The following is a 25,655-nucleotide window of genomic DNA, read 5'->3' as shown; positions in this document are numbered from 1 at the left end:
CTCTCCCGGGTCCCAGCGCCTGTACTCCAGCCCCCACCCCTTCGAGCAGCCACAATGCACCAGTCTGCAGACTTTTGAATGATTTTTAATGATCAAAAATATTTTTGCGTACATTAACATTGTGCCGAGTCGCATAGTCGTTTTAATGATATGATACAGAATCACGCTGTTTTAAGCATATTATTGCACTTGGACGGAATAACAGTCGTGGCTTGAGCGGTATTAAGTATTGTTAATACCCCAGTCCTGCACTGAAGTATCGGTAGTACAGTTAGTAAGAATACTCAGCAGTAGTGGTAACACCCTGTTTTGTCAATCCTAATACATCAGGGAGGAATATCTGTGGTCCCTCTCTCAGCCTGACCTGCCTGACTCTCACACAAACACACACGGTCGACCTGCTCTTCAAAAATAGACCATTTTTAATTTCTGTACAGACTGTAAGATCTCACCCCACACCAGACCGGGCCTGGGCACAGAGAGCACCTTCAGAGGAGCGGGAGAGAGGAGCAGAGTTCAGGTCACAGGAGAGAGGAGCCAGAGAGAGGAGCAGAGCTCAGGTGACAGGAGACAGGAGCAGAGCTCAGGTCACAGAAGAGAGGAGCAGAGCTGAGGTTACAGGAGAGAGGAGCCAGAGAGAGGAGCAGAGCACAGGTTACAGGAGAGAGCAGCTGGAGAGAGGAGCAGAGCTCAGGTTACAGGAGAGAGGAGCAGAGCTGAGGTTACAGGAGAGAGGAGCCAGAGAGAGGAGCAGAGCTCAGGTTACAGGAGAGAGCAGCCGGAGAGAGGAGCAGAGCTCAGGTTACAGGAGAGAGGAGCAGAGCTCAGGTTACAGGAGAGAGCAGCCAGAGAGAGGAGCAGAGCTCAGGTTACAGGAGAGAGGAGCAGAGTTCAGGGGTGTTGTGAAGGCTCTCAGGGAGTTGTGTGATCTGTGTGAGTAGGTGTCCCTGACACTCCTGCGCCAGGTCTCCCCCGAGCAGCCCTGAGCCCCGAGGCTGGGTGACTCTGGGCGTGGTCCAGTCTGGGGGAGCTCCAGCTGAGCTCACATTAACACCTGCATGACTGAACCTTTCCTCACCTGCTCCAGGAGATGGTTTCCTATGAAAGGGATGCTTGTTTTTACTGGGTGAAAATAACGACCAAGTTCAAGTCAATCCCGTTACTGGCTCAGCTCAGTGTCCAGGCTGGCGTGGGGTCCCCAGGGGTCCCCAGGGATCCCCAGGACTGGAGCTGGGCACTCTTGGCTGGTGCCTGTGTGCAGGACCTGACTGTGTTCTTCAGTGTCGTACCACGAAACTGTCGGTCAGCTTCAGACAGTCTGTTGTCCCAGAGCCTCAGTGTCCTTCTGTCCCTCTGTCTGACCATCCAGCCTCTCAGCACTGACAGGGTATCACTGGCCAGCAGCGTGTCGGGGTGTCAGTGTGTCGGGGTGTCAGTGTGTTAGTACAGCTGCAGCGTGTCAGGGTGTCAGTGTGTTAGCACAGCTGCAGTGTGTTGGGCTGTCAGTGTGTTAGCACAGTTGCAGTGTGTCGGGGTGTCAGTGTGTTAGTACAGCTGCAGTGTGTCGGGGTGTCAGTGTGTTAGTACAGCTGCAGTGTGTTGGGGTGTCAGTGTCTCAGGGTATCAGCGTGTCAGGGTGTCAGTGTGTTAGTACAGCTGCAGTGTGTTGGGGTGTCAGTGTCTCAGGGTATGGGGGTGTCAGTGACTCGAGGTGTCAGTGTGTCAGTGTGTTGGGGTGTCAGTGTGTCGGGGAGTTGGGGTGTCAGTGTGTTGAGGTGTCCGTGTGTCAGTGTGTCGGGGTGTCAGTGTGTTAGTGCAGCTGTAGGGTGTCAGTGTCTCAGGGTATGGGTGTGTCAGTGACTCGAGGTGTCCGTGTGTCAGTGTGTCGGGGTGTCAGTGTGTTAGTGCAGCTGCAGGGTGTCAGTGTCTCAGGGTATGGGGGTGTCAGTGACTCGAGGTGTCCGTGTGTCAGGGTGTTGGGGTGTCAATGTCTTGAGGTGTCAGTGTGTCGGGGAGTTGGGGTGTCAGTGTATTGAGGTGTCAGTGTCTCGGGGTGTCGGGGTGTCTGTGTGTTAGTTCAGCTGCAGGGTGTCAGTGTCTCAGGGTATGGGTGTGTCAGTGACTCGAGGTGTCCGTGTGTCAGTGTGTCGGGGTGTCAGTGTCTCGGAGTGTCGGGGTGTCAGTGTGTTAGTGCAGCTGTAGGGTGTCAGTGTCTCAGGGTATGGGTGTGTCAGTGACTCGAGGTGTCCGTGTGTCAGTGTGTCGGGGTGTCAGTGTCTCGGGGTGTCGGGGTGTCAGTGTGTTAGTGCAGCTGCAGGGTGTCAGTGTCTCAGGGTATGGGGGTGTCAGTGACTCGAGGTGTCCGTGTGTCAGGGTGTTGGGGTGTCAGTGTCTTGAGGTGTCAGTGTGTCGGGGAGTTGGGGTGTCAGTGTGTTGAGGTGTCAGTGTCTCGGGGTGTCGGGGTGTCAGTGTGTTAGTGCAGCTGCAGGGTGTCAGTGTCTCAGGGTATGGGTGTGTCAGTGACTCGAGGTGTCCGTGTGTCAGTGTGTCGGGGTGTCAGTGTGTTAGTGCAGCTGCAGGGTGTCAGTGTCTCAGGGTATGGGGGTGTCAGTGACTCGAGGTGTCCGTGTGTCAGGGTGTTGGGGTGTCAGTGTCTTGAGGTGTCAGTGTGTCGGGGAGTTGGGGTGTCAGTGTGTTGAGGTGTCAGTGTCTCGGGGTGTCGGGGTGTCAGTGTGTTAGTGCAGCTGCAGGGTGTCAGTGTCTCAGGGTATGGGTGTGTCAGTGACTCGAGGTGTCCGTGTGTCAGTGTGTCGGGGTGTCAGTGTCTCGGGGTGTCGGGGTGTCAGTGTGTTAGTGCAGCTGCAGGGTGTCAGTGTCTCAGGGTATGGGTGTGTCAGTGACTCGAGGTGTCCGTGTGTCAGTGTGTCGGGGTGTCAGTGTCTCGGGATGTCGGGGTGTCAGTGTGTTAGTGCAGCTGCAGGGTGTCAGTGTCTCAGGGTATGGGGGTGTCAGTGACTCGAGGTGTCCGTGTGTCAGGGTGTTGGGGTGTCAGTGTCTCGAGGTGTCAGTGTGTCGGGGAGTTGGGGTGTCAGTGTGTTGAGGTGTCAGTGTCTCGGGGTGTCGGGGTGTCAGTGTGTTAGTGCAGCTGCAGGGTGTCAGTGTCTCAGGGTATGGGTGTGTCAGTGACTCGAGGTGTCCGTGTGTCAGTGTGTCGGGGTGTCAGTGTCTCGAGGTGTCAGTGTGTCGGGGAGTTGGGGTGTCAGTGTGTTGAGGTGTCAGTGTCTCGGGGTGTCGGGGTGTCAGTGTGTTAGTGCAGCTGCAGGGGGTCAGTGTCTCAGTGTCTTGGGGTGTCTGTTCTCTCCCAGGAGGTTCTTCAGTGGGGGTCCCCAGCCTCACTGTCAGTTACTGTGCTGGTGGGACTCGGGGTCTAGTGGACGTCGATGGCGGTAGAGCCGGGGGAGGGCAGGGGCTGGTCCAGGGGGGGCCAGTGGCCCTCCAGCCGCAGGGCGGAGTCCAGGCGCTTGTACAGCTTCTTGGAGGGGCGCGGTCCTCGCAGCCGCTGCAGGCAGCACGGCAGCGCCTGCTCCGCCAGCACCTGCGGGGTACAGACACGGCCGTGCGGTCAGTCCGGGGGGCCACGCTCAGCCCCCAGCCCCCAGCCCCCAGCCCGGCGGCAGGCTCAGATCCAGGACTCCCCTGCAGCAGGGTGGCCGCCCCAGCAGCCTCCACAGCGCCCCCGCAGGGATCCCTCCCAGGATTCCCCACACGGCAGCGCATCGCTCTTCGAATCTAAATGACCGAGGCGCAGAGGCTGACACTCACCTCCAGCATGAGGGCGCAGAAGAAGTTGAGGGCGGACAGCGCCACCAGCAGGAGCTTGTAGTTCATGTCATCGACCTGCTGCAGCGAGAGCAGCTGGCGCAGCCCGTGCAGAGGGTAGAGCACAAGCCAGCTCATGACGGCACACAGCACCGCCAGCACCAGCATGAACAGCACTGCAGAGAGACAGTCTGCGCGTCAGCGAGTCTGAGTGAGTCAGAGTGTCAGTGAGCCAGTCAGCGAGTCTGTGAGTGAGTCAGTGTGTCAGCGAGTCTGTGAGTCAGTGTGTCAGCGGGTCAGTGTGTGAGTCAGTGTGTCAGTGAATCAGTCAGCGAGTCTGTGAGTGAGTCAGTGAGTCAGTCAGAGAGTCAGAGTGTCTCTTCTCTGTGTCAGTGTCTCTGTGCCCGAGTGTCACTGTGTCAGAGCATCAGTGTAGCACTATGTCAGGGTGTCAGAGCATTAACTGTGTCAGCGCGTCACTGTGTCAGTGGGAGTTAGGAGCTTCAACACATTGGTGTATGAATGGGTCAGGCTGTCCGCACATCTCACCGTTAGTATACAGGGGCTTCCTGAAGGGGTGTCCTTTGGAGAGCACTATCGCCATGATGAGGTACTGGTACCCCGTCACCCCAAACAGCCCTGTGTTCTCGAAGTTGGGCAGGTTCCCAGCGCCCACTACTGTGTCATTGAGAGGAACAAACCTGAGAGCGAGAAGGAGCGAGGGTGAGAGAGGGTGAGAGAGTGTGAGCATGAGTGTGAGCATGAGTGTGAGGGAGTGTGAGCGAGTGTGAGGGAGTGTGAGGGAGTGTGAGCGAGTGTGAGCATGAGTGTGAGCATGAGTGTGAGCGAGTGTGAGCGAGTGTGAGTAGGTGAGAGTGTGAGGGTGAGTGTGAGAGTGTAAGCGAGAGGTAGTGCGCTGACTGCTCCACACCAGCAGCTACAGGGCCGTGCCAGTGCTCACCAGTCCTGAGCCTCGGTGATGAAGAGTGTGCTGATCTGTATGAGCACCAGCAGCAGCGTGTGCAGCAGCAGGCTGCCCAGCACTGGAGCGGCCAGCAGGCTGGCAGGGGGCCGGCGGGCACACAGCTGGTCCGCCGGGCCGGACCGACCCATCACAATCGCCAGGGAGGTGACCAGAACCAGGTCAAAGAACAGGAACTGCAAGTCACCCAGGTTAGTCTTGACCTGGAGACAGAGAGAGACGGGTCCCCTCAGAGCAAATTCACATCGGAGTGTACTGGTACTGAGCCGCTGGCCCAGCAACACACCCACTGGTACAGCGACACACCCACTGACACAGCGACACACCCACTGGTACAGCGACACACCCACTGGCACAGCGACACATCCACACTGACTGACACCCATACAATCTGACACACAGACAGCTACGATGTGACACACTGACTGACACAGTGACACACTCACAGTGTAGAGGATGAGGACGGAGCTGAACTGAATCAGGCTATACAGCGCCATGTATTTGAAGAGCCCAAACGATGTGACTAGAGAACAGCGCCCCTCCCTGGACAGAAAGAGAAACACATGTAGACGTGTGCAGCAGTGTTCAGAGCAGTGCCCAGTTCAGGCCCGGGACCGGCGAGGCAGCCTCACCGGATCAGCAGGGGGATGCAGGTGATGTCGTCCGTGTGGGAGGTGAAGGGCGATGCCACCGACGTCTCCGCCTCCGAGAGAGACACGCCCACGTCCGCCGCGCGCAGGGCTCCGCAGTCGTTGGCGCCGTCGCCACACATGGCCACGCAGTAGCTGAGAGAGGGAGCAGGACAGCATTAACACGTCCCGGAGCGTCCCGGAGCGTCCCGGAGTGTCCCGGAGCAGGACGCTACTCTGCCCCATTGCCCCACTGTTCCACCCGACCCCCAGCTTGAGGTAAGAAAAGCCCGGCCCAGGACACGGCACTGAGCCAGTACCACTGCACACACAGACACGCTGTCTCTCCCCCTCCCCCCATCTACCCCTCCTTACCCCCTCCTCCCCCCAACTACCCCTCCTCCCCCTATCTACCCCTCCTTACCCCCTCCTCCCCCCAACTACCCCTCCTCCCCCTATCTACCCCTCCTTACCCCCTCCTCCCCCTATCTACCCCTCCTTACCCCCTCCTCCCCCCATCTACCCCTCCTCTGTCCTCACTTGATTTTCTGCAGCTCCGTCACCAGCTGTGTCTTCTGCTCGGGCGCCATGCGTGCGTAGATCGTCCCCCGGAGCAGCACCTGCAGGAGAGAGTCCAGCGGGTCAGCTGGGCCGGACACAGCGTCGGCCGACGGGAGAGAGAGTCCAGCGGGTCAGCTGGGCCGGACACGGCACCGGCCGACGGGAGCAGGAGTCCAGCGGGAGCCTCACCTTGGGCAGGTACTCGGGGAAGTGCTCACACATCACAGAGAAGGACTTCCCGTTGAGCGCCAGGTGATATGGGCCAGGGGCCTGCTGGTACAGACCCTGAGAGAGGAGAGAGAGGGGAGAGGGGAGAGAGGAGAGAGAGGGGAGAGAGGAGAGGGGAGAGAGGGGAGAGGGGAGAGGGGAGAGAGGGGAGAGAGAGGAGAGAGAGGGGAGAGGGGAGAGGGGAGAGGGGAGAGGGGAGAGAGGAGAGAGGGGAGAGGGGAGAGGGGAGAGAGAGGGGAGAGAGGGGAGAGGGGAGAGAGAGGAGAGATTGGGGGGGGGAGAGGAGAAAGAGAGAGGGAGGGGGTGAGGAGGAGGGGGGGACACACTAAATTATTACACTACACGAAATGGGACAAACACCCCACAGAAACTCTGCACATGTAGATCTGTAGAAACATCCTCCACGTGCAGAGAAAAACTCCTAACAGCGTGTGCAGGGCAGAATGAGGCCAATACCCATTACTAACAAAAATACAGATGAGAGCAATAAAGTACTGGCTACACCTAAAATGCAACGACCAAAACTCCGACCACCACAAGGACCTGCAGAGACAAGAGCTGAGCCAGCTGGTCCTGAGGCTGACTGGCCCGAGCCACACCGACACCAGCCAGCCTCAGGACAGCACTGCTAGAGCACCACAACTCAGACTCAACCACATCACAGCACAGATCAATCAGCAATATCTCACACACTGGGACACACACACACAAGCACAACACAAACTTAGGGTTCAGAATGCTACAGAACCCTAAACAGACAATACACACTAGCCGAATATCTGACCAAGATAAGAAACAGTAGAAGAAAGCAAATTGTCCGCAGGCCGGACAGCTCGGACTAAAGTGGGAATTTGGGTGCAGTCTGCAGGCCGGACTATTGGGACTGGAGCAGGAATCGGGGTGCAGTCCGCAGGCCGGACTATTGGGACTGGAGCAGGAATCGGGGTGCAGTCCGCAGGCCGGACTATTGGGACTGGAGCAGGAATTGGGGTGCAGTCCGCAGGCCGCTGGCAGACAGGAGCACCAGACCCCGGACTGGAGGCGGACGCTGAGGGGTACCTGAGCAGGCAAATCCTCTCCATCCTGCATGGCCCCCCCAGACTCTGCCAGCAAGAATCTGAGTGTGGGCGGAGAGTGGCCCAGGGGGGGCGCCCCGTGGACGAAAATGACTCTCTCGCCTGGTGCCACCATCCCGCAGCCCCTCGCCACGTTCACCGCTGTCAGGATGTTGTCACCTGCCGAGTCAGAGGTCAGGAGGTCAGGAGGTCAGGGGGAGCTGTCGCACACGCACTAGACCACACACACACCAGGAAACACACACTAGAGCACACACACACGCACGCACATACGCACATGCGCACATGCGCACATGCGCACACACACACTAGAGCACATACATGCAGACATGCACACACTAGAGCACACACACCCAGAAACACACACTAGAGCGTGCACACACACACGCACACACATACATGCACACACGCACATGCGCACACTAGAGCACACACACCCACATGCACACACTAGAGCACACACACCCACATGCACACACTAGAGCACTCACCCGTTGCCATGATGGTGCGGATGCTGGCCTGGCGCAGTGTGGAAATGACGGGCGCAGTCTCTGGCTTCACCAAGTTCCGCATCACCAAGAAGCCCAGAAACTGCATATCGCTCTCTACCGCCTCCCTTTGGACACAGAAAAGAGGCGCAACTTACACACTGCCAGCAGGGCTCTGCAGACTGTCTTGTTTTACAGCTGTTTAAATCCACTGAGCAGCCTGAGATCCATTTAGATTTGCTAAGATCCACTGAGATCTGCTCAGTTCCCAGCTCTCTGTGCTGACAGCAGTGCTGCTGCTCCCAGCAGCCCCGTGCTGACCCCGTGCTGACCCCGCGCTGACCTGCTCATGTCCTCCAGCTCCTCCTGGCTGCGCTGGGTCAGGCTCTTGTAGGCCAGGCCCAGGACCCGGAACCCGTCGCTGGCAAACTGGTGCAGAGTCATAGAGAAGCTGGCTGGCACTGAGAGAGAGAGACGGGCAGAGCTCAGCTCCTCTCTCCTGTACACCCCACACCCTCTCCCCTGTACCCCACCACACCCCTGTACACCCCCTCTCCCCTGTACACCCCCACACCCCTGTACACCCCCTCTCCCCTGTACCCCACACCCCCTCTCCCCTGTACACCCCCACACCTCCCACACCCCTCTCCCCTGTACCCCACCACACCCCTGTACACCCCCTCTCCCCTGTACACCCCCACATCCTTGTACCCCACCACACCCCTGTACACCCCCTCTCCCCTGTACACCCCCACACCTCCCACACCCCTCTCCCCATGTACCCCCCCACATCCTTGTACCCCACCACACCCCACACCCTCTCCCCTGTACCCCTCCAACATCCCTGTACCCCACCACACCTCTCCCCTGTACAACCCCACACTCCCTCTCACTATGCCCCCACCTCACCGCTGTCTCTGCGGCACAGGCTGGCCACCATCTCTGGCGCCCCCTTGAGGAAGGCCAGGGCTGCTGTCTCCCCTGTGGCGCGGATCACCACGCCCATGCGCTGCAGCGCGGAGGAGAAGGGGAACCGGCGCAGGATGGCCAGGGGCCGGCTGGGAGTCTGGACGGACACAGACAGGCGAGAGGAACAGGAGTCAGACCGTGGGGCACACCACCCAGCCACCCCCAGACTGCCCACACACACACTGCTGCCTGACACCCCTGTCCCCCGCTGTACTCACGATGCCCTGGGGCTGCAGTTCAGGGGCAGGGGGCCTCATCACTGCCAGGACCCTCACCCCCCCGAACAGCTTGCTTGCCTCCTCCTCCGGCTCCTGCAGCTCCTGCAGGGGGCGACACGGAGCTCAGTCAGGCCGGCGGGCGGGCGGGTCCTGGAACAGGGGTCTCCACCAGTCCAGCCCACTGGTCCCCACAGAGACACCCGGTGGCCAGACTGTACAGCTGGGGTTCCTCCTGGAACAGCAGCTCAGATTGCAGGAGTGCAGCTGGAGTGTGCTGGAGTGTGCTGGAGTGTGCTGGAGTGAGCTGGAGTGAGCAGGAGTGTGCTAGAGTGAGCTGGAGTGAGCTAGAGTGAGCTGGAGTGTGCTGGAGTGAGCTGGAGTGAGCTGGAGTGTGCAGGAGTGTGCAGGAGTGTGCAGGAGTGCTGCAGTCACACAGCTGGACCCAGTGACTCACCCAGCCAGTGGACTCTATCATCTTGAGGTCCAGGGGGTCCCCCACAGGCTGCCCCCCCAGCAGGCAGGCAGAGTGGCAGCAGGCCAGCGCGGTCAGCAGGGGGCCGGCGGGGAGCAGCCGGGGGTCGGGCACCAGCTCCCCGGGCCCCCCTGCGGCCCTCGGCAGCACGCCCCACACATCCAGGCCCTCCTGCGTCAGGGTGCCCGTCTGCAGACAGACACAGCGCGTCAGCGTGGCGCGGCGCCCGGCGGGCTGGCGGGCTGGCGGCGGCGTGAGCTGGGCCTGACCTTGTCGAAGCACACCGCGGTGACCTTGCCCGACACGTTGATGCGGGGGGGGCTGATGCAGAACACCCCCTGCTTCTTCAGCCGGCTCTGGGAGTAGATGGTGCCGGTCGTCATGGCAGCAGGCAGCGCCGCCGGCACGATGATGGTCACGATGTCCAGAGCACGGATCAGCATCATCGACCACGACACCTGGGGGCGCCAGAGACACCGACACGCGAGCTGTAGGGCACACTGCGCTCCACACACCGAGCCTGAACACACTGCGCTCCACACACTGAACCTGAACAAACCGGGCTCCACACACTGAACCTGAACAAACCGGGCTCCACACACCGAGCCTGAACACACTGTGCTCCACACACCGGGCTCCACACACCGAGCCTGAACACACCGGGCTCCACACACTGAACCTGAACACTCCAGACTCCACACACCGAGCCTGAACACACTGCGCTCCACATACCAAGCCTGAACACACTGCGCTCCACACACCGGGCTCCACACACCGAGCCTGAACACACCGGGCTCCACACATCGGGCCTGAACACACCGGGCTCCACACACCGAGCCTGAACACACCGGGCTCCACACACCGAGCCTGAACACAGTGCGCTCCACACACCGGGCTCCACACATCAAGCCTGAGCACACCAGGCTCCACACACAGAGCCTGACAGGCCCTGAACACACTTGCAAGTCTGTGTCCCAGACTGGCCAGCCGTAGGGAGCAGCTACAGTAGAAACGCAGGTCAGTTTCAAAGTCAGCGTGTAAAAACAGAATCTGTTAGTGGATAAAGCGGATCAGCTGCAGCCTGAAACTGCTGCTGGACAGCCCCTCTGATCCAGCCCTGGAGCTGGACAGAACTGAGCTCATGGGGCAGGAGGTGACGATCGGAGACAGGGGCCCACCACCCCTCCTCTGTGCCTCGGCTTCCCGGGGCAACGCCAACTGCTTCCTAAAGGACAGCAGCCTGGGCAGCGCTGGCACACTCACCCCAGACCGGCCCAGGATCACCAGGCTGTAGACCGTGCCCACCGCAGCTGCAACACACACAGGGTTATACTGAGAGGCGGGAAGAGACGGGGAGAGGGAGAGGGAGGGCAAAGGGCTCGAGAGAACTTGTACAGTACCGTCGGAACACTTATTACTGTCGTACATTAGCAGCACAGGCCTGCTGCGATCGCAAGGCCTCAGCCCCGAGCTTTGCTCCACTCTGCCCTCTAGTGTCGCAGCTGTGAGCTGAGCAGCGCGGTTACCTAGCAACCCCAGGAACAGCAGGAACTTCATGGAGTCACTGTAGAAGCGGAAGTTGATTGGCTGGGGGTACATGATGGAGCTCACCAGATCCCCCTTCGCCGTGAAGAAGCCTGGAACACAGACGCACGGACAGGGGGAGTTAGTGTGCTTTCTGGGAATGACAGATGGACACTACTTAATGCCGACATGCTGAGTGTCACCTGTGTGTTACACCCCTGGGGCGTGGCTTATCTGTGAGATTCACATCTCCGTGTGTGTGTCACCTGCTGTGACGTGTCTTATCTGTGTGCGAACCTGTCTGACTACCTGTGCAGCTGTGTGCTTCCTGTCGTGTCTCTGGTCCTCTGTGGGACTTACTCCAGGCGGGTCTCACCTGTGCGGGTGACCACAGCAATGGCGTTCACCTGGCTGGCTCCCTTGGCCTGGATGACCTGGGTTCCGCAGAACAGCGTGTGCCGCTGGTGCGCGTCTGGGGAGTACAGCGCGGTGCCCTTCAGCAGGGCAGTCTTCATGACGGGCACGCTCTCCCCTGCCAGGGCACAGGAAGGAGCTCGGTCAGGGCTCGCAGACGGGGATCAGGCAGAGCTCTAATCACACAGGGGGGCTGATGGGGAGGAGGATCGCCAGCCTCCGCAGTCACCAGCGACACACAGTGACTCCAGTCCCCACTGTGTGCTGCTCTGGGGGACTGGGGGCACTGGGAGACTGGGAGGCTGGGCAAGCTCCAGGGGTTCAGGCTGAGCAATCGTGTGTTGTATCCTGCATGTCTTGCCCGAGCAGGACTGACTGAGGTCCTCTGGGAGAGAGCAGGAAGACAGTGGGACTCTGGGAACAGTCTGTGTGCCCCCCCCCCTCACCTGTCAGCATGCTCTCGTTCACCATGCACTCGCCCTCCAGCAGGGCGGCGTCGCAGGGCAGCAGCAGCCCCTCCGGGGGGATCAGGATGCAGTCCCCGGGCACCAGGTCCAGCGAGTTCACACTCTCCTCCTCTGCGGGTGAGACAGCACAGACGGGTTCAGAAACTCGCCGACACTCGCAGTCAGACTCGCACACAAGCAGGCCGTCTGTGACTGTGAGACTCACCCCCGCTGGCCCGGTGCACCAGCACGCTGACCACCAGCTGGGCCATTCTGCGCAGAGTGACGCTTTGCTGTGGACAGACAGCAACATCGACACACTGATCACTGAGACACTGAGCACAGATACACCCTGATCACCTATATCCCCTGATCACCGATACACAGTGAACACAGAGACCCTGGTCACCAATACACCCTGATTACTGATCCACTGACCACCGATACACCCTGATCACCGATCCACTGATCACCGATCCACTGATCACCGATCCAGTCTCCAGACACACAGCCTCACCTTGCGGATCTCGTACAGGGACACAGCGATGGACACCAGGGAGATGAGGATGATGCAGATGGCGTAGTAGTAATAGTTATCACTGATCCAGAGGACCACGCTGAAGATCTGGAATATGTAGAAGGGGTTCAGCACCTGGGGAGAGAGGAAACCGACTCAGCCCGCGTGCCGGACCAGCGCCGGGCTCCGGGTCGGCACTGCAGCCCCTCTCACCTCCTCCAGCAGCAGCCGCAGGTACGACTTCACCGGGACGTCGATCAGGTTCTGCCCGTACACCTTCCTCCTGGGTGGAACATGCAAAGACAGGTAAACGCGCCGATCTCGGCCCCCCTGTCTCCAGCACCACAGCCCGCCGCTCTCTCACCGGGCTCGCTGCTCCTCGCGGCTCAGCCCTCGTCTCCGCCGCTGCAGCTCCGAGCACGTCAAGCCCTTGTCCAGGACACTGCGGAGAGACGGGCCGTCAGAGCCTCCTCTCTCCCCTGTACAGCAGGACTGTGACCCGCAGGACACGGTGCTGTGCTGTAGGACACGGTGCTGTACTATAGGACACTGTGCTGTGCTGTAGGACACGGTGCTGTACTATAGGACACGGTGCTGTACTGTAGGATATGGTGCTGTACTATAGGACACGGTGCTGTACTGTGGGACATGGTGCTGTACTATAGGACACGGTGCTGTACTGTGGGACATGGTGCTGTACTATAGGACACGGTGCTGTACTGTAGGACACGGTGCTGTAGGACACGGTGCTGTACTATAGGACACTGTGCTGTGCTGTAGGACACGGTGCTGTAGGACACGGTGCTGTACTGTAGAACACTGTACTGTAGGACACTGTGCTGTGCTGTAGGACACTGTGCTGTGCTGTAGGACACGGTGCTGTACTGTAGAACACTGTACTGTAGGACACTGTACTGTAGGACACTGTGCTGTGCTGTAGGACACGGTGCTGTACTGTAGGACACGGTGCTGTAGGACACGGTGCTGTGCTGTAGGACACTGTGCTGTACTGTAGGACACGGTGCTGTACTGTAGAACACTGTACTGTAGGAGGCTGTGCTGTAGGACACTGCGTATTGCTGGTCACGGGACTGTCGGGTGAAATGATACTCGGGGTCGAAGACAGAGGCACACGCCCACCTGACCCGGCAGAACGCCCCCTTCCTGGCCAGCCACACGTAGCGCAGCCCCTCAAAGATGTAGTACCGCAGCACCGGTTTCTGAGGAGAGAGCGAGGGCAAGAGATCAGACGGGCGATCCAGGCAGGTTTTCAGTCTGCTCCTCTCCTCTGCTCCTCTCCCCCTCTCCTCTCACCTCCTCCTTGTGCAGCTGCACAGTGTCCCTCCAGTCCGGCTCTTCCGGCTCGGCTCCCGGCTGCTCCAGGCTGCGGAGCCACAACAGAGGCGTCACCAGGTTACCACGGCAATAGTTGCCCGCCCCCCAGGAGAGACACGGGTTCTGTCCTACCTGCCCTCCTCCAGCTCCTCCGAGATCACGTCCACCAGAGACCGCTGCCCATGGCTGTCCTGAGGGGGGGGAGGCAGACACAACATCTGTTGCTGCTGGAGATCTGTGCTCTCAGTAAATATTTAACTGTACAGAGTATAACAAAGGTCTGTAAACTCACTGCTCCTGTTCAAACTCCTACACATCTATCAGCAAGCAGTGTGAGGTCTATCAGCAGCAGTGGACATTGCCAGTATGCAGACTTCAGTGCCAGTCTGCAAGGCCAGTGCAGTGCGCGCACGCAGCTCACCTTGATGAGCAGCAGCTCGGCCTGGGACAGCGGGCAGGGCTGGCAGCGCGCCCAGACGCCCAGCCGGGGTCTCCAGTGGAACAGCACCAGCAGCAGCCCTGCGCTCAGCACAGCACCCAGGTGGCACAGCAGCACGCGCCACTGCACACGCCGGTACCCCTGCACGTCCTGCATCAGAACAACAGCTACAGTCACACACTGGCAGGACTGGAGGACACGGGGACAGCAGGGGGACGGGAGGACAGAGGGACAGGAACAGCACGGGGACAGGAGGACAGGAACAGCAGGAGGACGGGAGGACAGAGGGACAGGAACAGCAGGGGGACAGATGGACAGGAGGACAGAGGGACAGGAACAGCAGGGGGACAGAGGGACAGGAACAGCAGGGGGACGGGAGGACAGAGGGACAGGAACAGCACGGGGACAGAGGGACAGGAACAGCAGGGGGACGGGAGGACAGAGGGACAGGAACAGCACGGGGACAGAGGGACAGGAACAGCAGGGGGACAGGAGGACAGGAACAGCAGGAGGACAGAGGGACAGGAACAGCAGGGGGACGGGAGGATAGAGGGACAGGAACAGCACGGGGACAGAGGGACAGGAACAGCAGGAGGACGGGAGGACAGAGGGACAGGAACAGCAGGGGGACAGAGGGACAGGAGGACAGAGGGACAGGAACAGCAGGGGGACGGGAGGACAGAGGGACAGGAACAGCAGGAGGACGGGAGGACAGAGGAACAGGAACAGCAGGGGGACAGAGGGACAGGAACAGCACAGGGACAGAGGGACAGGAACAGCAGGGGGACGGGAGGACAGAGGGACAGGAACAGTAGGGGGACAGGAGGACAGAGGGACAGGAACAGCACAGGGACAGAGGGAAAGGAACAGCAGGGGGACGGGAGGACAGAGGGACAGGAACAGCAGGGGGACAGGAGGACAGCGGGACAGGAACAGCAGGAGGACAGAGGGACAGGAACAGCAGGGGGACGGGAGGACAGCGGGACAGGAACAGCACAGGGACAGAGGGACAGGAACAGCACGGGGACAGAGGGACAGGAACAGCAGGGGGACAGGAGGACAGGAACAGCACGGGGACAGAGGGACAGGAACAGCAGGGGGACGGGAGGACAGCAGGACAGGAACAGCAGGGGGACAGAGGGACAGGAACAGCAGGGGGACGGGAGGACAGCGGGACAGGAACAGCACAGGGACAGAGGGACAGGAACAGCAGGAGGACAGAGGGACAGGAACAGCACGGGGACAGAGGACAGGAACAGCAGGGGGGGTAACTGTACCATGTGGGACTCTGTGCTGGGGCAGGGAGGGCCCGGGGCAGAGGGACCCCCAAACTGCTGCCCGGGCGACTGCTCACTGTTATCTGCAACAACAACACGAAACAACAACTGTCACTACACAACACCACACAAACACACTAGATCCCTCAGATCATTATCTGCAAAAACCCTCGACCGGCCCCTCTGCGGCGTCCAGGAGCCTTACAGCCGGCCGCGGGTCCGAGTCCCCCGGTTCCGCCCCGGAGCGCGCTCTGATTCCGCCGCGAGAAGCACGTTGTTAACGAACGGAAATCACGAGCCGCCTCCCCTCGCGGTCTTGCGGTTTTCCACACGAACCCGTATTTCTGCGAGGCTGGAGCAGCCGTGTGGGAGCGTCCTGCGTGTCTCTGGCCGGGCGCCGCGCCCCGCCCCGCTCCTGACTCGCGCTCGCCGGGGTCCCACTGGGAAAGGGTCCTGGACGGGGGGGCTGTGGGTTCGAGTCCCAGCCGAGGCACAGCCGTGCGCCCCCGAGCAAGGCGCGTCAGGCAGGTCCAGCTGCGGGTCGAACCGGGTCGGGTGTGAAAGGAGTCAAACCGCCGAGCAGGAAGCAAACAGGGCGGTCCCAGCAGCGACCGCGATGACGTCACGGACATCCCGGAGCCGGTGACGTGCCCGGCGACCGGTACCGGACACGTCCTAGGAGCTCTGTCCGCACATCCTATCGGTGCCGGTCGCGGCCGACCCAGTTAATCCTGATGTACAAACTGAAGCAACTGGCCCGTTCCGAGCAGGCGGGCTCGCTCCGCGGACACAAGCCGGCCCGGAGGAGCAGAGGCTCGGATCGGGTGCGGCCAGCTCGGGCAGGACGCACCTGCCTCCAGACACGACCTGGTCCTCTCCGCAGCGCCGGGCCAGCGAATGGAAGGAGGCCGGACTCGAGACAGAAGGAGACTCGCCGCGCGCTCCCGCCGTCGGCTCCTCGGCTCGCGCGCTGCTCCGGGACCGGATCTCCAGCCCGGCAGTGCGTGCGTGTCGCTGTCACACCGCTGTGGCTGCGCACCTGTCCGCCCCGCCCTCTCTGCAGGAAGAGCCGCTACCCGCCTCTCGGCCGGCAGGGCTCTGCAGACCCGCCTGTCCGGTCTGTCCGCTGCGGGAGAACCCGGGGCAGGTAGAGACAGAGCCGCAGTGCGAGCTGTCACTCCTACACAGCCACAGGTGTGTCACTCCTACACAGCCACAGGTGTGTGACTCTTACACTGCCACAGGTGTGTGACTCTTACACTGCCACAGGAGTGTCACTCTGTGTGTTAGTCTATGTCAAAGGTATCCGTTACAGTGATACAGGTGTGTTACTCTGTGTGTTAATTATTACAGCCTCTGTGTGTGTGTCAGCTCAGATAGTCTCAGCCTCTGTGTGTTCAGTGTGTGTGTGTGTGTGTGTGTGTGTGTGTGTGTCAGCTCAGGCAGTCTCAGCTTCTGTGTGTTCAGTGTGTGTGTCAGCTCAGGCAGTCTCAGCTTCTGTGTGTTCAGCGTGTGTGTGTCAGCTCAGACAGTCTCAGCCTCTGTGTGTTCAGTGTGTGTGTGTCAGCTCAGGCAGTCTCAGCTTCTGTGTATTCAGCGTGTGTGTGTCAGCTCAGGCAGTCTCAGCCTCTGCGTGTTCAGTGTGTGTGTCAGCTCAGACAGTCTCAGCCTCTGTGTGTTCAGTATGTGTGTGTCAGCTCTGGCAGTCTCAACCTCTGCGTGTTCAGTGTGTGTGTGTCAGTTCAGACAGTCTCAGCCTCTGTGTGTTCAGTGTGTGTGTGTCAGCTCAGGCAGTCTCAGCCTCTGTGTGTTCAGTGTGTGTGTCAGCTCAGACAGTCTCAGTCTCTGTGTGTTCAGTGTGTGTGTCAGCTCAGACAGTCTCAGCCTCTGTGTGTTCAGTGTGTGTGTGTCAGCTCAGACAGTCTCAGTCTCTGTGTGTTCAGTGTGTGTGTGTCAGCTCAGACAGTCTCAGCCTCTGTGTGTTCAGTGTGTGTGTGTCAGCTCAGACAGTCTCAGCCTCTGTGTGTTCAGTGTGTGTGTGTCAGCTCAGGCAGTCTCAGCCTCTGTGTGTTCAGTGTGTGTGTGTCAGCTCAGACAGTCTCAGCCTCTGTGTGTTCAGTGTGTGTGTGTGTGTGTCAGCTCAAGCAGTCTCAGCCTCTGTGTGTTCAGTGTGTGTGTGTCAGCTCAGACAGTCTCAGCCTCTGTGTGTTCAGTGTGTGTGTGTCAGCTCAGGCAGTCTCAGCCTCTGTGTGTTCAGTGTGTGTGTGTCAGCTCAGACAGTCTCAGCCTCTGTGTGTTCAGTGTGTGTGTGTGTGTCAGCTCTGGCAGTCTCAGCCTCTGTGTGTTCAGTGTGTGTGTGTCAGCTCAGGCAGTCTCAGCCTCTGTGTGTTCAGTGTGTGTGTCAGCTCAGACAGTCTCAGCCTCTGTGTGTTCAGTGTGTGTGTCAGCTCAGGCAGTCTCAGCCTCTGTGTGTTCAGTGTGTGTGTGTGTCAGCTCAGACAGTCTCAGCCTCTGTGTGTTCAGTGTGTGTGTGTCAGATCAGGCAGTCTCAGCCTCTGTGTGTTCAGTGTGTGTGTGTGTCAGCTCAGGCAGTCTCAGCCTCTGTGTGTTCAGTGTGTGTGTGTGTCAGCTCAGGCAGTCTCAGCCTCTGTGTGTTCAGTGTGTGTGTCTCAGCTCAGGCAGTCTCAGCCTCTGTGTGTTCAGTGTGTGTGTGTGTCAGCTCAGACAGTCTCAGCCTCTGTGTGTTCAGTGTGTGTGTCTCAGCTCAGGCAGTCTCAGCCTCTGTGTGTTCAGTGTGTGTGTGTGTCAGCTCTGGCAGTCTCAGCCTCTGTGTGTTCAGTGTGTGTGTGTCAGCTCAGGCAGTCTCAGCCTCTGTGTGTTCAGTGTGTGTGTCAGCTCAGACAGTCTCAGCCTCTGTGTGTTCAGTGTGTGTGTCAGCTCAGGCAGTCTCAGCCTCTGTGTGTTCAGTGTGTGTGTGTGTCAGCTCAGACAGTCTCAGCCTCTGTGTGTTCAGTGTGTGTGTGTCAGATCAGGCAGTCTCAGCCTCTGTGTGTTCAGTGTGTGTGTGTGTCAGCTCAGGCAGTCTCAGCCTCTGTGTGTTCAGTGTGTGTGTGTGTCAGCTCAGGCAGTCTCAGCTCTGTGTTCCTGTGACATCAGTCCTCACACATAGGAGTCACATGACCCATCTCCTGCCCCTTGGGGAGATCACACTCTTGTCACACTCCAGCCCTGGGCTAAGCAGCAGCCTCAGTTCTCGGGTGAGGGATGGGCCGGGCCAGGCCCTGGTCACGGGGCTCTGGAGCACGAGGGAGGAGATCGGACAGACACTCAGACCCACCAGACCCCCTCAGTGTGACACACATGAGTCAGGCTCACTTTCAGACTGCAGCTCCTTCTTCCCTCTCGAAACCAGGAAAGCAGAAGCACAGCAGCTGCTGTGAACTGGGAGTCTGACTGACAGCACTGTAAACCCTGGAGCGGATCAGACCGCTGTGCACTGGGAGTCTGACCAGTTTAGAGCTGCGTGTGCCTCTGTATTTAATTTGCAGGAGGAGCAGAGTTAACAAGACTGTCAGAATAACTAAGCAAACAAGTTTCAAGTTTATCACGGGACAACATAAAGCCTCTCGCCCCCTGAATCGAGACAACAGTCGAAAAGCCTCCGGGAATCCCGTATCTGGGTCGAGTTCTCCGCCCGTTCACTGTTCACTGGAAACTAACAGCAGCGACAGAAGCGATCCCAGCCCGCAGTATCTGCAGTCCGCGCACTGACAGCCCTGCTCGGCACTGAGCCGCGTAACCACCACTCTACTCATCAGACTGCAACAGTCCGGCACAGGCGAATCCGCCAGCTAACGGGACGCCCTGACCCCAGCGCCAACAGACCGGCTGCTGGGGCTCGGACCCCACCCCCCTCACGCCTCTCGCTCTCCGGTATCACCGCGTCCCCGGCGGCTCCTACCTGCGCTCATGTCTCATCGCTGCCGGCCGAACACGCTCTCCGCCAGCTCCAGCGTCGGGGGTGACGTCACCGCGCCGCCCCGGCCACGCTCCTCCCCCACATCGCCGCCTCCGCTCCCACGGCTTCTTGGGAAATGTAGTTTTTTTTTATTTTTAACAGTTTTGATAGAATAAAAGGTTATAAACGAAAGGAGGCCATTTGACCCATCTAGCCCTGCCCGCTTGCTAGGTAGCAGTTCATCGACTCCAGGATTTCATCCAGCTGAGTTTCTGCTTCAGCAACATGGCCGGTCAGCTTCTCCCAGGATCCCAGTTTAGGTGAAGTCTTAAATGATACCCAGCAATGGCTTAGTAAAAAACACCCCTGGTGAGGGTACACAGCAGGGCCGGCAGACACACACAGGGCAATTAACCCAACCCTCCCGTCTCTGGGAGATGGGAGATGGACCAATGAAACCTGTGTCCAGACCGCCTCGTGCTCAGGGATTGTCAAACCAGGGCACGGCTCTCCCGGCTCAGCGCACGAGCCCCGTTCATTCTCCTGCTCAGACTGACGGACACAGCACCGGCGCCAGGGCGACAAGCACAGCTCTTCCTGCGCCTGCCGGTCGCTCACGGGCCCCGAGCTCACACAGCCCAGAGACTGGTCTCCACCCAGGAAGAGTTTTATACAGCTTGATTTCAGAGTGAACCCGTTACCGTCTCCGTGCAGGAGCCCCGATGCACACACGCGTGCCACACGCACACGTATCACACACGCCCGCACACACGTCAGGCAGCTTGCAGGTAACAGGACACAGACAGGCCGACCTGCACACACCTCTCCCCACCTGCTCCCAGGCTGACAGCAGGACGGCCGTCCGCCAGGCTGGGCCCTCAGGCACACTGTAAACACACACAGGGCCCCGCGCTGGGGGACACAGGGCTGCAGCTCTGCTGGAGACGGGGGGGGGTAGCAGAGAGATGGACACTCCGATTGGCTAACATTGAAGTCACATGCAAGTCTGAACGCATCGCAGAACAGGGTTTCATGTTTGTAGTCCTGTTTAAATATCCCACACAAACCTGCTGTTCCATACAGACTCCAGAAATCTCATTTAATCAGAATCTGTTTATTCCCACCACCCATTCTGTACAGCATCATGCAATTCTCTACAGCACACTCCGGCGCCCCCTGCTGGGCTCAGCTGGAGTGGTTAAGGTGTACAGGTCAGTACAATTCAAAGATAATTTAGGGGCCAGGGGTGGAGTTGTGTCGACCCCTTCAGGCCACAGCTGACTTCTTCTCTTTGTAGGTCGCCATCATTTTTTTGATCTCTGCTATTGCCTTCCCAGGATTCAGGCCCTGCACCAGAGAGAGAGCATCTTACACTCCAGTCGGGAGCGTCATACTGGGAACCGTACATGACAATACACTTGTTTTACAAGGCATTACAGTGCTCTAAGGCAGGTGTTGGGGCACTACGGTACCTTGGGGCAGGTCTTGGGGCAGTACAGTGGACTACAGGGCAGGTGTTGGGGCAGTACAGTGGACTACAGGGCAATTGTTGGGGCAGTACTGTACCTTGGGGCAGGTGTTGGGGCAGTACAGTGGACTACAGGGCAGGTGTTGGGGCAGTACTGTACCTTGGGGCAGGTGTTGGGGCAGTACAGTGGACTACAGGGCAGGTGTTGGGGCAGTACTGTACCTTGGGGCAGGTGTTGGGGCAGTACAGTGGACTACAGGGCAGGTGTCGGGGCAGTACTGTACCTTGGGGCAGGTGTTGGGGCAGTACAGTGGACTACAGGGCAGGTGTCGGGGCAGTACTGTACCTTGGGGCAGGTGTTGGGGCAGTACAGTGGACTACAGGGCAGGTGTCGGGGCAGTACTGTACCTTGGGGCAGGTCTTGGTGCAGTTCATGATGGTGTGGCACCGGTACAGGGAGAAGGGGTCCTGCAGTTTGGACAGGCGCTCCTCTGTGAAGTCGTCCCGAGAGTCGATCATCCAGCGGTACGCCTGGCGAGTCAAAGACACCAGCCCAGTGACACCAGTTACACCAGTACAGCAGCACCAGCACACAAGCCCCACATTCAGATCCACTCCAGGTTTTACCAGAATGTGTATTCCAGATGTAGTGATAAAACAGCAAACATATATAAAGAGTAATAAAGAGTATTTTTAATTGATCTCAAAGCATCTGTCTGTGCAAATTTACTCCAGACTGCAATCTCTGGAACCCCGGGCTGCCTCTGTGCCACAGTCCTGCCGCAGGTGAAATCTGTGGCGAATCAGACTGCTGTGTGCTGGAGCAGCTGTTCTCCTGCGGTGCATCAGACTGCCCCCTCCTGCTGTCCCAGCGCTCCCAGTCCCAGAGCCCCCCCGCTGTCCCAGCCCCCTCCCTCCTGCTGTCCCAGCGCTCCCAGTCCCAGAGCCCCCCCGCCATCCCAGTGCTCCCAGTCCCAGCCCCCTCCCTCCTGCTGTCCCATTGCTCCCAGTCCCAGCCCCCTCCCAGTGCTCCCAGTCCCAGAGCCCCTCCTGCCGTCCCAGTGCTCCCAGTTCCCTCCCGCCATCCCAGTGCTTCCAGTCCCAGAGCCCCTCCCGCCGTCCCAGTGCTCCCAGTCCCAGCCCCCTCCCTCCTGCTGTCCCATCGCTCCCAGTCCCAGAGCCCCCTCCTGCCGTCCCAGTGCTCCCAGTCCCAGAGCCCCCTCGCCCAGTCCCTGTGCTCCCAGTCCCAGCCCTCACCTGCATGAGCACTGCCGGCCCCAGATACTTGTCTCCGTTCCACCAGTAACTGGGGCAACTGGTGCTACAGCACGCACACAGGATGCACTCGTACAGCCCGTCCTGGAGACAGAGAGCAAGATCAGCACTGCGCTTGTGCACGGCGGGTCTCGTGCACGGCGGCGCGGCATGGTGCAGTGTACCAGTTTCTGCCGGTCCTCCACGGACTGCAGGTACTGAGCTTTGCCCTGCTGAGACTCGTCGCGCTTCTTCAGGAAGGGCTCGATGGACTTGTACTGGGCGTAGAAGTTGCTGAGGTCCTGCGGGCAGAGGGACAGAGAGGGGTCAGCGTCTGGCCAAGCAGGGGGCGTCCGGGCGCGGCGTTGCCGGGGGCGTACTGACCGGGACCAGGTCCTTGACGACGTACATGTGCGGGAGGGGGTAGATCTTGGTGACACGCGCCGTGTTGGTGTCGATCTTGTTGGTGCACGCCAGCGTGTTCCCACCATTGATGTTCATGGCACAGGAGCCGCAGATACCTGCTCAGCACACAAAACACACAACACAGAGGAGGCAGGTGAGCGGCAGTCCACACACACACACACACACACACACACACGAGTCTCAGCCCGCAGGCAGAGCCCAGCCCAGCGCTCACCCTCTCTGCAGGAGCGCCGGAAGGTCAGCGTGGGGTCCTGCTCATTCTTGATCTTGATCAGGGCGTCCAGGACCATGGGGCCACAGCTGCAGACAGACAGGACAGAGTGTCAGACAGCAGGTATGCACACTCGCACTCGCCCGCACACAAACACACACTCGCACACACGCACAGCAGGTGCAGCAGCAGGACGTGCTGCCCTCAGGGTGACCTGCCTGTTGAGGTCGACCTCGTAGGTCTGCATGCGCGGCTTGTCTCCGGGCTTGTCAGGATCCCAGCGGTAAATCGCGAACTTCTTCAGGCGCGCGGCGGCAGCCTGCACTGGGGCGGCGGCTGTCTGGGCACCGCGGGCGAGCTGTCAGGGGAACACAGGACCGAGCGTCACCGGAGAAACGGCCCAGCCCCTCGCCCGCTGAGACCCCCCTGTGATTATCAGACACCAGCTTGATGGCAGCTCTCCCCCACGCGGACCGCCCCCGCCGCGTCACGGCACAGCTGTCCCGACACACCTCCGCCCGCATCACCGAGCAGCGGGGTCATCGACCCGAGCTGTGCCTCTGCCCCACTGCTGACCTCAGATCAGCTCCCCACACACCGAGCAACAGCTCACTCCTCACTCATGGGTCTGACCTGCAGCTGTCTACACACAGAGAGGCAGGCGAGCGACAGACAGCAGCGCTGGACCACCCGTCTCCGGTCCTGCAGGGACCCCGAGTCACCCGTGGGCATCCAGTAGGTGTCTGTGCACAGAGAGGTGTAGGTGTCTGGGACAGCTGTGTTGAAGTACACTGTCTGAGACTCTTCAGTGAACGGACCAGCAGCACAGATCCTCAAGCTGCTCCAACGCTCCCAATGACAGAACCACTGGCAGCCTGGCGCCTGCGTGTCACCCGCTCAGACCGGTCTACTGACTACAGCAAGCCCTGGGATGAAGCTGTTACACTACAGAGAAGCTGTTAAACTTGTCTCTGGCCAGAGACTCCATCAACCCGGGCAGCTGAACCTCGCAAGAGCCGAGAGACAAGCGGGGCCAGGCGGACATCACCCCGAACATCACACCGACCCAGTCCGCTGCCTGAGCCGGCCGTCGCAGCGTCTCAGCAACACAGTTAAAAGGTAACTTGAAAAAGCGGCTTATCAGGGGAGTCGTTATCAAGAATCGACCCCCCAACACACCGAGCCGCCAGAGCAGAGCAGCGGGTCTACAGATTGTACCTGTTTTTCACAACATATCGCCGCACTGGCCGTCGGACTCTCAAGGAGACGGGTTGTGTAACTGCTGGCAGCTGCGAGACCCGCACTCCGCTGTTCGGGACCGGCTCGCCGAGCCCCGCTCTCGGTCTCGGGTTCCCCGCTGTCCCCCCGGAACCCCCGGCTGCTCCCCGAGCCGCCTTACCCACCTTCAGGGCCGGAACCAGGACCGACCCGCTCCTCAAGGAGAAGCACACCGCCGACATCTTGGAGGAACCGAAGGACTCTGAGCGTCAGCGAGCCGGAGCGTTTGAGCAACACCGGACACCACCGACATCCAGCGGCTGCTAGAGCGGCGCTTCCGGCAGGTCGTGGGGAGCAGTGAGTTTTCTCTCAGAAGTCGCACGATGGGAAACTTTGTCCTGGGTGCAGTTAGTCTTGTCGTGCCGCTGTCCCCACTGCACAGCAGGACACAGCTGGAGTAGCAGCTCCAGCGCACAGCACGATGGGGGAGAAGGGAGAAACTGTTTGACCAGTGTATAAAGGAGGAACTGTAGGGGGGCAGATTGTACGTGTCCAGCATTGAGGGTAGCTGGGCCACCATGGTCATAGGAACGGTGCCCTGGGGTATTTACCTGTCTCCATACCGAGGACCTGATTTGGAAATTGTGGTCCAAAGCAGTGAGCACCCCCTACTGGTCCACCAACATCACTTACAGGAGCAGCTGGGTTTTCCTGAAGCTCCCCAGTACTGACCAGGCCAAGCCTTGCTGAGCTTCTGAGATCAGACAAGGCTGTGAAGTGTTGTAAATTAGAAAATTAGAAAACAATTAGATTTGCTGGGTAAAGACTCTTAGTTGTTTTTTTAAGTTTGGATTTTTTGCTGTTGTTTGGATTGGTACTTTAGGAATCACAACGTTTTGGCTGTGGAGCCTTGTTTGTTTTCTTTCTTCTCTTTTCAGCAGGAATAAACCTTTTCCTGTTCCTTTGCTGCATGCGCATCCTGATGTAGCTACCCACCTGAAATACTTTAGGAATGTTTGACTAAGAAGTTGTTTATTTATTAGGGCAACTGGTGTTTGCCCCTACAGGGGGAGAAAACTTGTCTTGGTCACCAATAACGTCTAGCGAGAATTATTATTATTATTATTATTATTATTATAGCGAGGTATATTCTGTAACCTTGTTCGCCTCTATCCCACAATCCCACAGCATAAAAACAGCGCCTTCTTCCGCCACGCTTTCCTCCCCTTTGACGTCATCTACATCTCCTTCCGGTCCAGTTTTATAAGATGTTTGTGTTGAAATTACGAAACATCGTGTGTGTTTAGCATTCAGACGAAGTCACAATATACACACGTGATCTAATCCTCTCTTAATGTTCTAGGTTGCCTACATTAGAGACGATTGTGTAAAAATTCTTTGCATTTATATAGCGCTTCTCATCCGAATAGATCTCAAAGCGCTTCGCTTCACTCTTAAAAGCTCCCTTCGATAAGAGGCGCAGATGGTTTCTGGGGCTGTGAATTACAATCCAAATGAAAAAGACAGACCGTTGTGTTTAACTCGCTCGGTTTCCTTAGGTCTGGGAGACGAGCAGAAAAGCGTTGTTTCTGTACGCGGCGTAGCTGTGGTGTGAGATCTCCCCCCGTTATTCTACTGAGCCCTTCTCCTGGGGGACAAGCCCACTTCTGACTCTGAAGTCCGCCGATGAAAATATCAAATGACATTTTAACGCATAGTGTGTAAC

General features: G+C 59.0%; 2 protein-coding genes across 2 annotated transcripts; both read right to left on the bottom strand.

Moving 5' to 3' along the window:
* Positions 1-68: 68 nt before the first annotated feature.
* Positions 69-15,914, bottom strand: atp13a2 (ATPase cation transporting 13A2; the record flags this gene model as incomplete). Its single annotated transcript, XM_088937973.1, has 29 exons — positions 69-3,595; positions 3,823-3,995; positions 4,369-4,520; positions 4,781-5,004; positions 5,248-5,344; positions 5,434-5,586; positions 5,971-6,050; positions 6,181-6,276; positions 7,279-7,454; positions 7,787-7,911; positions 8,127-8,244; positions 8,693-8,849; positions 8,971-9,072; positions 9,425-9,631; positions 9,712-9,900; positions 10,706-10,752; positions 10,969-11,079; positions 11,343-11,498; positions 11,827-11,958; positions 12,053-12,119; positions 12,344-12,478; positions 12,557-12,626; positions 12,708-12,785; positions 13,484-13,563; positions 13,658-13,727; positions 13,811-13,869; positions 14,100-14,267; positions 15,395-15,477; positions 15,731-15,914. Coding segments are annotated over 29 exons (3,657 nt in total), but the record flags the coding sequence as incomplete, so codon positions are not given.
* Positions 15,915-20,450: 4,536 nt separating this feature from the next.
* On the bottom strand, positions 20,451-24,274 carry sdhb (succinate dehydrogenase complex, subunit B, iron sulfur (Ip)). Its single transcript, XM_088938281.1, has 8 exons — positions 24,115-24,274; positions 22,930-23,069; positions 22,715-22,800; positions 22,459-22,595; positions 22,260-22,376; positions 22,078-22,179; positions 21,229-21,351; positions 20,451-20,699 (listed from the first exon to the last, which is right to left on the bottom strand). The coding sequence occupies exons 1-8, from the start codon at positions 24,169-24,171 to the stop codon at positions 20,619-20,621; spliced, it is 843 nt and encodes a 280-aa protein (XP_088794407.1). The 5' UTR covers positions 24,172-24,274; the 3' UTR covers positions 20,451-20,618.
* Positions 24,275-25,655: the final 1,381 nt, after the last annotated feature.

Source organism: Atractosteus spatula, chromosome 20 (genome assembly GCF_055471065.1).
Source record: "Atractosteus spatula isolate fAtrSpa1 chromosome 20, fAtrSpa1.hap1, whole genome shotgun sequence".
Classification (NCBI taxonomy): Eukaryota; Metazoa; Chordata; class Actinopteri; order Semionotiformes; family Lepisosteidae; genus Atractosteus; species Atractosteus spatula.
Note: the sequence above shows the minus strand (reverse complement) of the source record. Positions and strands in the feature narration are given on the sequence as shown.